This window comes from Cricetulus griseus, chromosome 4 (assembly GCF_003668045.3).
Source record: "Cricetulus griseus strain 17A/GY chromosome 4, alternate assembly CriGri-PICRH-1.0, whole genome shotgun sequence".
Taxonomy (NCBI): Eukaryota; Metazoa; Chordata; class Mammalia; order Rodentia; family Cricetidae; genus Cricetulus; species Cricetulus griseus.
The window spans coordinates 58,495,223-58,506,205 of record NC_048597.1 but is presented as its reverse complement, the minus strand read 5'-3'; the positions used below and the strand labels follow the sequence as shown (position 1 = coordinate 58,506,205).

Below are 10,983 nucleotides of genomic sequence, written 5' to 3'. Positions count from 1 at the left end.
GGTGAGAGTGTGTCACTGTGGGGGTGGGCTTTGAGGTTTCCTGCACTTAGGACATTGCCCAGTGTCTCAGTCAATTTCCTGCTGCCTTCTGATCAAGATGTAGTTAACACTATGTTTGTCTACGCCACCATTCTCCCTACCATGGTGATCATTGACTGAACCTCTGAAACTGTAAGTGAGCCACCCCAATGAAATGTTTTCCTTGTAAGAGTTGCCGTGGTCATGGTGTCTCTTCATAGCACTAGAAACCCAAACTAAGACATTATGCAAATGCAGAAGGAGGGAACTGACTCTACAAACTTGTCCTTTGTGTTGTCCTACAACATACACACACACACACACACACACACACACACACACACACACACACACACGCTTGCGCGCATGCACAGAGTAAGTGGGGGATGGTGGTGTGCTCTGAGTATATGGCTTACTTTTTTTCTTTTATAGCTTTGGAAATGCTTTAATTGTTGATGAAAAATTCTGCTGTTATTGTGAGTTAAAGAAACTCCCTGGACTTTAATATACTTTCCCCCTATTGGGATAAGTGTTTTGTTAATGTGTGTGAGGAGTTGAAATCAATAAAATACACAACAGGCTTATTCTTGAATCTCCCTCTTTTCACACATACGTACTTCATGTATGCACATGTTTGTATACATATACATATAAATTCAAATGTGTAATTTAAAAAATAAAAAGGACATACATACAATCTTCTATGTTTTGTATTCTTTACTCACTAGTGTAAGTATTTCCTGGAACACTAAATATTGCTTAAAATGATTTTTCACATATTCCATTATTGGTTGCCTAATGCATTATTTATGTACTTCCCTAGTCAGAATTTCAAGCTAATTCCAACATTTTTTGCACAGTAAAAAGCTGCAGTAACAACACACAGAGCTCTATCCATACCTCTGTTTTCATAATAAGTTTTAGAACTGGAATGAACTTGCTAAGGTTTTCATGAATATGATCTAGAGCTCATATAAATCCTCAAGACGGTGCCCGGCACACAGCAGGCATCTAATAACCAGAAGCTATAAATAGGAAATCAAGTAGCCAGGAGAACAGATGAACCGGCCCCGGCAGTGGGCTAGTGAAGGCGTGTGTGTGCCACCTCCCCGGGCACAGATGCAGCTGGGAGGTCTCGGCTAAGGAGCAGGACTCAGAGAGGGGCTGCTTCATCGCCGGCAGCAGATGGATCTACCAATAGCTAGAATGAAATGGTTCTATACTTAGAACCAAACACAGCAATACCACCTCACTGCCACCCACAGGCAGGCCTTCCTGCTGGTCCTTTTAGGCCCTCTGATTGATATTGATTCCAGTCTTCATTCAGAGCCCCCATGGCCCTGGAAACTCTGATCATAGAACAAACAACATGAGTCAAGTGTTCTCAAAGATTATTTATTAGCTATTCTCACTTGTGGTGAAAGGAAATTTAAAAGTCAATGAAACTGAAAGAAAATATAATGAGACTTGAACATTTCTTGCCTGAGGACATGAGCTGGACTGTATGGCATGGCCTGTGGTGGCTTCATGTGGACAGCTGACTTACAGAGCCCATTATAAGCACAAATAAAGGAATGGTGCACTCTTCTGTAGGGGTAGGCCTGGCACAGTGCCATGGGAAAGTATGGGTCTGTCTGTTTTCCACACCAGAGACCAGTGAGACCATAGGCCAGCCCTTTGCAAGTGCGTGCCTCAGCATGGCCAATCTCTGTTCTTTGACAGTGAATTTGATTCCTTAGTACAGCCAGGTCACGGGGAGGAGGTGGACAGACAAGGGAAAATGGGTTCCTGGATACGCTGGGGGAGCTAAGAGCTCTGAGTGCTACAATAAGGGGTTATTATAGGCTCCCTAGCAGCCCAAGAGGCCTTACCTAAAGAGATGCTGCCCTCGAAGCCTGCACCAAGCAACAAGAACATCTGGAGAGGAGGTGCAAAGCCTCCTGGGAAAGATTGTGGGACTGTGGCATTCCTTCGGAGGCTTAAACTCTGGGCTACTTGTTAAAGCCCTGACTCACTGGCTCAGTGCTCACTGGGACTACAGCAGCACGACTTGTTTCTTCTCACAAAACAGAAGCCTGCCTATCTAAGTTAAACACTTATTTGGTCTAGCAAAAGCCAGTTCTTTCAAAAGGATGTGGACAAGGGAATCTTGTCCTTTGTATCTTCAGCTACATCCTGGAAGACATCTGTGTCTGTCCTTCACAATGCCCTGAAGGGAAACAACCTGAGCTCCAGCAGTGCTCAGCTAAGCTTCTTTGGATGGCCACTGGACAGGGACTGGACAGCTGGGGGGCCTGCAGCACCTGGATCCCAAGGGCATCCTTGCAGAGTCACTCCTCCTTCCCCATGTCCGGGAGCCCCATAGGCATAGTGGGTGAGCTGGGTCCTAGTCCTCTGGGATAGGGGTGTTGCAGTTCCCATGGTAGATCTTGACATGGCCCTCACAGTGAAAGTATGCCTGGAAGACATCGCTGTAGCCATGGTCCCTCCACCAGGTGCACAACTGCCTGTTCCAAGTGCAATCCAGCACATGGAAGAGCTCAGGGTGCTCCATGCCGATCATGGTGAAGAAGTCCTGGTCCCCAAGGTGGCCCCGGAAGTGGTACTTGTCTGCAAGCTGCTGTACCCGTGCAGGCTCCAGCAGATGGCTGTAAAGCGGGGACTGGCGCATGGCCTCTAGGTTCAGCAGCATTACTCCACTGTTGAAGCCAGGGAGCCCCTCAGGCGGAGGGTCCCCAACTCTAGTCTTGGGGTTCTCATGGCGGAACTGCCAGAATGTGTGCCTGTGAAGGAGGAAAAACAGCATTATCCCAGGTCAGGGTGAATGAGCTTACCAGACCTGCTTCCTGGGCCTTCCCAATGGCCACTTACCCTCTGTTTCAGTGACAAAAGTAGAGGCTCTCTGGGGTTCAGCATCTGCATCACACTGCCAGCAGGCAGCACAGTGAGAGCCTGAATCAGCCCCAACCCCAGCTCTAAGTCTCATACCCTCTGCCACCTCAGGATGACCATGTTGATGAGGTCATCATGGTCACTGCCATCGTGTTAGAATCTGTAGAGATGGCAAATACTGGTGATGTGCTGAATGGGGTTGCTCCTCTCCCAGGTGCTGTGCTCTGTGACATGACCCCTCACCACACAGCTAGGAAAACACTGCCCAGGAAGATGGCGTAAGTTGCCTAAAGCCACATAGCCAGTAAGAAGCAGAAGCAGAGACGAAAGCTAGGCCTTTGGCTCAATGACAGCAGTGTGGTAGAACTCCCCACCCTGTCGTTACAGTCTTAAGAGAGGATGACACAAGACAGAAGAGATGCTGAATGACAGTTGGTGAAGTCATAGGCAGACAACTCAGACTGAACCAAACACTTTCTGCTTTAGAACAAGCTTCGTTCATGACCCTTAGCCTAGCATTTCTGAGGTGCTGGGGTCTAGAGACAGCTCTGGACATATATCTACAAGTCAGGGTGAAAGCAGCTGTATGGAGCCACATGGGACTATGGCATTTAGGAGGGATGCCACCTCAATTTTTGTCTTTCTCTGGCAGATTCGGAAAAATGACCCTTCTCAGCCTTTGTCCAAATACTTCCATTTAGAGGTAAGAAGAAACATCTGGAAATCTTCCTGTGATTGACATGTTTAGAGCACTGGCCACTCTGCTTTCTAGCCTTTCTAAGATCTTGTATGTTACAGTGATGGGGGCATGGGGTCCCCAAACCTGTACTCACAGACAAGGCTCAGCAGCAGCGCCCGGGGTGGGCTGTGTGAGCCTGGGTCCTCAGGGTGGGGAGAGCATCTAGGCCACACCAGCCTAGAGTGCATCACACTGTTCACAGGATAGGACGTGTAAGTTTTTGTCAAAAGCAAGCCAGAGCCCCAGAATGCAAGGCCTGCAGCAGGTCCAGTCTCTGGTTCTAACACATGACCCCAGTGAGGGACAGACAAGCCTTCTCTGTGGTCTCACATGTCAGAAAGGCAGCCGACAATTTGATCTTGGCAAGGGATAAGCACGCCTTTGGGACACCAACCAGTGGAGCACACAGGCTCATTGTTAGCATCTGGTCAGGAATGGGCTGTGCGATGAGTGGGGATCTGGCTCTGACCCAGCACCTGTCTGCTGATAACACCCTTGGTAAAGATAAGCTCTAAGAGCAAGCTGAGGCGCCGAGGTCCTCCTGGCCACAGAGCTGCCATGATGGGACCACAAGCATGCCAACACGTCATCATTTTACCCTACCGCCAAATGGTTAATTCCAGGGTCAGATTGCAAGCTAACTACAATTCTACTAGACAGACCTAGGTCACCACAGCATTACCAGGTAGAGGAGGGACCCTCTGGGGAGTGGATGCTGTACCATCCAGGTACTGAGTTCCTCTTCCAATGGTGGGACAGGGACATTTTGTAAGGAGGAAGAGAGAGCTGGGGGGGGCAGCTATGGAGGCCAGCTCATCTCTGTCCATCCTGCCCACTGCTTCCTTTCATCCCTTGTAGAAGACCTGGAAGAGATCAGGGGCTGGCTGGAGGGGCGGGGTCCCTGATGACAGGGCCTTGGCAGGGTGAAGTGACCAAGAAATGTCTATGAAAAGGTAAGAGTGAGTCTGTGTGGCCTTTGGTATTGGTGGCAGCAGGAAGCAGGCCAGGGTAAGGACACCGAGTCACCACACTGAGCACTACATCCACCATGGACAAGGGCTCAGATGAGCTATAAGGGTTTTACCCTTCAGTATGGAGTTCACAGCTGGGGTTCAGGGGGAGACCCTTGCTTGGAGGCTCGCCAGATCTTCCCTCCCTGTATCAAAAGTAGCCAAAAGGTGGCCTGGCTCCCACCTTGCTAGGCTTGGGAGAGGAGATGGAACATATCCAGGTGGAAACTATAACCCGGGGGACTCTCTAGGAACTCAATGGCCAGCACCGAACCAGGCAGCACACAGAGGCACTCTGTAACCAAGAGCCAGGATGGGGATCAGCACATTTTGGGGAAAAGTGGGCAGGGAACTGGGAATCCAAGTTCCCACTGGGTCTGCTGAAGCAGAATCAGCCTGAAAAGTTTCCGATGCCCCCACTAAGCACAATGTGAACTGTGTGCCTTGTCAGAGTGCTCCTACTGTCCCAGGTGAGCCCAGGACCCAGAGGACACAGGGATTGGCTGGTTTCTCTGGCTTCCATGGCAGCCACACAGGCTGGAGAGAGAACATACAGGCATGTGGCAGGTGAGTGCTCACACGGGAGCTGCTGGCGCCAGCTCTCCTCACCTGCCACAAAGGCAGGGTTGAGGTAGATCGCACAGCCCTCTCACATTCTCCCCAGAACACTGTGGTCTTTGGTCAGCTAGGCAGAGCTTCTGATCTTTGCGGTCCCTTTATCTCTGACTGCCTCAGATTCCACAGGCTAATGTTCCAATGAGCAGTACCTGAATTCCAAACTCATTTCTGAACTTGGCTGACATACTCGAGGCCAAGAACCTGGGGACCAGGCCTTCAGGACGTATAACACGGCTGTCATGTTACTGGCTCAGGGGACAAACATGAGAACCACCCCGAACCACCCCCAAACCTGTCCTTTCCTCACAGGGGCAGGGGGCTGGCTATGTAGGTTCACAGGTCTCCTATATGAACGCAGGTATGTGGTAGGGAGTCCTGATCTTCCAGAAGGTTCTTGGATAGACTGTCCATTCTCACACCCATCCACTCTTCCCCGTGGTCCTGTCCCATTTCTCATGATCACCCAGTACCATAACAGCGCAGATAAGTTTTCCCTTCTCTTTGGAAATAGTTTTCAACTGGGACACACACCTTGCACAGATGGTTCACTGGAAACAATGAGCCTTCCAGAAGTCAGTGAGGCCTGCTGGGAAAATACAAATGAAGCCCCTTCGAGCCCTTTCTTCCGGATGGTACATTTCTGGAAGGGGCTGGGTAGCCAAAAGCCAAACCACGCATGCGGCATGGGAGGAAAGGAAACAGGTGGGAGGTACATGTCCAACCTTGTTTGGAGGCTCTTTTAGGGAATGTGGATTTGGCTGTAAACACCAGCTTGGTCTGCAGTCCAGTAACTGAGTTGGCAAACCCCATATCCTCAACATGGGAGACAGCATGGGGCTGGGCAGAGCCCTCAGCTTCTCATGCTAAGTGCCCTGAGTATAGGAACCAGGCTGCCTGACAGGAGAGGAGGGGACCCCAGCAGAACAGAGACCCAGTAGACCCTGTAAAAGACAAACTTCAGAGCTCTCCTTGAGGTCCTCCTTTTCTGGAGCTGTGAGTCCTGACCCGCTCCTGCCTGCTCCCCTGAAGAAAAAGCCTCCACCGAGCCTCCCTGGCCAGCATGTTCTGAAGACTCATGGTGTCTCTGTGCCCCTGGCCCAGCCTGGGAGGATAGGAAGCTTCCAGGGTCACTGAGCTATTTGTAATAGAACCCAAGAGAGCCCCACAAAAGAGGGAGGACCTTGAAGGAGGTCTTGGGGAGAAGGCGGGGTTGGGGTGGGGAGGGGCTTGCTGAGGGAGCAGCAAATGCACACCTTATGAAATAGATCAGGACACCAGCCATCCACACCCCAGGGGGCAGAGCAGACCCACAGCCAGCCTAGGGCTTGGTGTGGCTTTGAACTCTGCCACACTGAGGCCTTCGGCTTGGGAGGGAGAATCATGCAGGGTACCGGGGTGCTGTTGTTACAAGAACCAAGCTTTCTAGAGACCCACTCTGCCCTGACCTGTAAAGCAGGCCTTTCACGTTTCCCTCCATGTCCCTGAGCTCCGAGGTCCTAAGAGAAAGTAGCAAAACCAGGCAGCTGACCCAACAGACGTGGCCTGTTGTGACTGGGGCTAGATGTGCAGGATGGTGATGCGGAGCTGGCCGTCTCTGCAGGCTGTAAGGAGAAGCTGCTCCATGCTGCCCTGGCTTCTGAGGGTGTCTTCAGCCTGACACTGACCTCACCTGCAGGGGGTGATGGGTATCTCTCCTCCCCACTCTCCTTTCCCCAGTCACCCTGGATAAGGAGTAACCCTACTCCACAATGACTCTTTTACCAACTTGCATCTGTAATGTCTCCCTCCCAAAAAAGGTGACATCCAGCAGTGCTAAGAGTTAGAACTTTAGCAAATAGAGTTGGGGGGGGGGACATAGAATTCTGCTCATAATTCTGTAGAAATGAAGATGGGGAAACCATCATGGTTCATCTTCACCCCACTCTTAATTTCACCATCCACAGGCTCAAAACATGGAGGGATAGGTTTCTAGAACTTCCAAATCCTTGACTTTACCGCTCCTAATGGGCTGAGACAATGTGTCATGACGGGCTGGGGAGTCTTGACCTGGAGAGTGACAGAAGGAGGCTGTTGCCAGTAACTGGACAGCGAAAAATGTGAGTCCAGGAATATGAGTGTTGAGCGAGTCAGTGAGGTCCTAACTGAATGTGAATTGTTGACACGGGCACTACCCTGTTGAAACTCTGATGCTTCAGCCCCACAGTGGCAAAGCCTTACCTGCGATGACAAAGCTCGCCTTGTGAAACCCAGTGCACACGAGTGACCAGTGTGTGCAAAGCTTAGCAACTAGAGCTCCTTCCTCCTCTCAGATGTTTACAGTCTGCCTCTAACCCTAGCCACGCCCTCCATCTGTGCTCCTGTGCTGTACCCAATAAACACACTGAGGTTCCAGGTTGCTGGTGCAGCAGCTGTGGCTCCACCAGAGTGCATGTACCCCAGCAGATCCCAGCTTTTCTGTGTACGTGCCTGCCCTTTCTTTCATTCCCTCGCTGCCCCAGTCAAGGTCTGGGGACCCAAGCCTCATAGGGCATGATGAGAAGCAGCATATGTCAGCCAGCAGGGAGCTGCCCAAAGCCCCATTCTTACTGGGATACACCAGAGTACCAGAGGACACCTGAACTGAAGGCTGATGGGGGAAGTGCTTCTGTGTATTTGTTTGTCTTATTGGATGATAAATAAAGTACTGTTTGGCCAATGAGGCCAGCAAGTTAGGTAGGACCAGGAGTCAAGGAGGATTCTGGGAAATGTAGTAAAGATGTGGTGATCCAAGCAGGAAGTGATATAGCAGGAAGACTCATATATAAGCAAGGGCTCTTCCTATTGGTCTCTGCTCTGAAGTTGCCATGTGATCTGCCGGCAAGAGAGGGTGCTAGCCGGAGGCATCTTCAATAAGATAAGTCTCATGAAATATATAGATTTATGATAATTAAGACTGAGCTAGCAGATGAGAAATCCTAGTCTTTGGCCAAGCAGCATTTGTACCTAATATAAGTCCCTGTGTGTTACTTGGGACCTTAACATGGTAGAGGCTGGAACTCAGACGGCCTGTCAGAAAGCTCCCACATGGCAGTAGGGCTCGGGTGGCTGTGGTGGAAAGATTTATTGTTACAGAAGGCAGCACTTGTCAACACCTAAAGACATCTAGTGACCCATGGGAAGTGAGCAGGACATCCCACCCCCAGGTATAGCTATCCAACAGGAAGAAAACCACCACTCTGGCTGAAAGGAAGGCCCTACAGTCTAGAACTCTGAGACCTGAACTCAAAGCCAACCGTGTGGGCCACTGAGCTTCTAAGATCATGGATTGCTGGGCAATGACCTGAGACTGGGGACAGGGATAGAATAACATTCTCTCATGGGACTTCTGTGGGCTCTGGGAGTAGAGAAGGAATATAGACAGTGTGCACTACTGTGCCCAGGAGAAATGGCCCTGTCTGCCACTGTAGGCACTCAACCACAGGGGGCTGACTCTGTAAATGCCCCTCCCTGCCTGCCCAGCTTACTCAGGGTGTGGGAACTCAGCAATCAGCCCTTGTCTACCCAACTAGTCATCTGGAGGGTTCTGTTTCAACATGGCTTCCTGTGCCAGAGTCTGGCATGCTGAAGGTGACCTACAATGCTGTCTGGTTCTCACAGCTGCATATGACCAGCCAATCTCTGTGGGCTACACAAACAGGTGCTGGAATCCTGGGGCATGGGCAGCCTTGACAGCAAGGCTTGATGTGCCACAAAACATCCCTCCACACATCTATAGTCCTCAGAGCCCTGAAACACGACATCGTCAGTCTGAGGCCTGGCCTCCCAGCCAGGTCCTGAAGCTCAGGATGTGTGGATCTCCCATCAAGCAGCAGGCTTCATGTCATGCCACTTGGGAGCAGGTTCTTCAACCTGTGTCTACCTGCCTGGGCATAAACTCCTTTCTCCCACTCCTGCTGTCCTGAAGCTGTGAAAATAGTGGGCAGGGTTAGGAAATGGTCATCACTCCATCTCACAAAGAACTATGAGCACAGATGGGCTAGATTCTGGGAGAGCTGCATGGCAAGGACCTGGAAAAGGAGAAAGACAAGCCAGGTACTACAAGGAGGTGAGCCAACAGCAGCAGTGCAGGCTGGGAGGGGGTGTTAGAAGGAGAAGAGGAACAAAGATATAGAGAAGTCTAGCAATGGCTGGACACATGGGTTAAAGAAGGTACCCCAGACTTCAGCAGAGTTCAGACACTGAGTGGATGGAAATGGAGTCAGGAAAATGGCCAGCCTAGGAGAACCCCAGACACCTGTCTGCTACACTGAAACCCTTTCTCTGTTGCAGAGATCTCAGAGGAGCCAGCCACAGGGCCATACAGGCCTTCTAGCTGAATGTGCAGGCCCCACTGTGCCCACTTCAACCCTGTGATCCAGGTACCCAGTCCATGTGTCCCTGGCCTTCCTCCTGCCTCCTCTGCTTCTGTAGTCAGGTCTTTTTCTAGGTTTTATCTTCCCATGCGATGCTCTTCACACTCAAGCCATTAACATTAACTCTAATCTTTTTAATTAAAAAGTTTACTTTTGCTCGCAACTGTAGAGATGTAAGGTCTTGGGGCCTGATATTCTTTGAGTCTGAAATGTCTCTAAAAGTCTCTGGTGCTTGAACCCTTGGTCCGCAGCTGCTGGTGCTGTTCTGTGAGACTGGGGAATCTTTAAGGTGTAAGGCCTGGAGAGAGGAAATGGGACCCTTGCGGTGAGCCTTAGGGGGAGAGTCTGACCAGTTTCTGGTCCCGATCTTTGATTTCTGGTCTGTTGAGACATGAACAAGCCTCATGGCCCTGCTGCCTCAGACAGGGGCCACCCCAGGCAGGATCGGCCCTGCTGCCTCAGACAGGGGTCACCCCAGGCAGGATCGACCCGAGTTGGGAGACGATTCTACGAGCCATATATGCTTCCATGTCTTCCCCACCATAAGCAGTGAGCCAAAGGCCAATCCTAGTCTGAGTTGCCTCTACGGCATATTTTGTCCCAGTAGCATATAGAGTGGTGATGGCCTTCCAGCTGGCAGAGTCCTGAGGTGGCACACACAGAATACTGCGTGGTAGGAGATGAGGGGTGCACATGCGTGTCCTAACTGCCCACGCTGCCTGTCATTCAGACACGCTGATCAGAACAGAATCACACCAAGTACCTCAGCACTAACCCCAAGTAGCAACCAACTTTGCTGCCACGCTCCCTGGTCCTTCCACAGCTGCCTCTGCCATCCACAGCCTCACACCTGCGGTCTGGCACCTCCTCACTCATCACCACTACCCCCCATTTTCCTTTCTGCTCTACCACCAGGGCACCCGCTACTCCTTTCCTTATCGTGGCCATGTGTGTGTGTGTGGGGGGCTGTACCCTCCATTGAGCCTTGCCTTTAGTGGCACTCTGCCCCCTTCACTGAAACAGTTCCCTCTGGGGCTCTCTGGAACCACCTGTTCGCCTTCCCGGAGCAACAGTCTCTCCTGGCTCCTTCCCAGTCGAAGTTGGTCCCTGTGCCTCTTCAGTGTTGAAAGCTACAGATGGTAAGAACTTGACAGTGCACAGGAGGTGACAGAGACCTTCGGGAGGAGTGAGTTAGGGAGACCAAGAAGCAGGGCATGCTGGACTGGAGAGGACATGAACAGAATGGAACAACCAGGGAAGGCAGCTGGTACTTTGTCAGAGAGGTTACAGGGAGGACAGGAAAGCATAAGACAGC

General features: G+C 51.0%; 1 protein-coding gene across 2 annotated transcripts in view; it reads right to left on the bottom strand.

Annotated features, from left to right (window-relative positions):
* Positions 1–1,392: 1,392 nt before the first annotated feature.
* The window catches only part of Xxylt1 (xyloside xylosyltransferase 1), a 141,142-nt gene continuing 131,551 nt past the window's right edge, over positions 1,393–10,983 (bottom strand). Inside the window, exon 4 of one of the 2 annotated variants that reach the window (XM_027412890.2) lies at positions 1,393–2,801. In XM_027412890.2, the coding sequence (XP_027268691.1) occupies positions 2,405–2,801 (397 nt within the window). In that variant the 3' untranslated portion in view covers positions 1,393–2,404. The remainder of the gene's footprint in view (positions 2,802–10,983) is intronic. The other variant, XM_027412891.2, reaches the window with a different exon arrangement.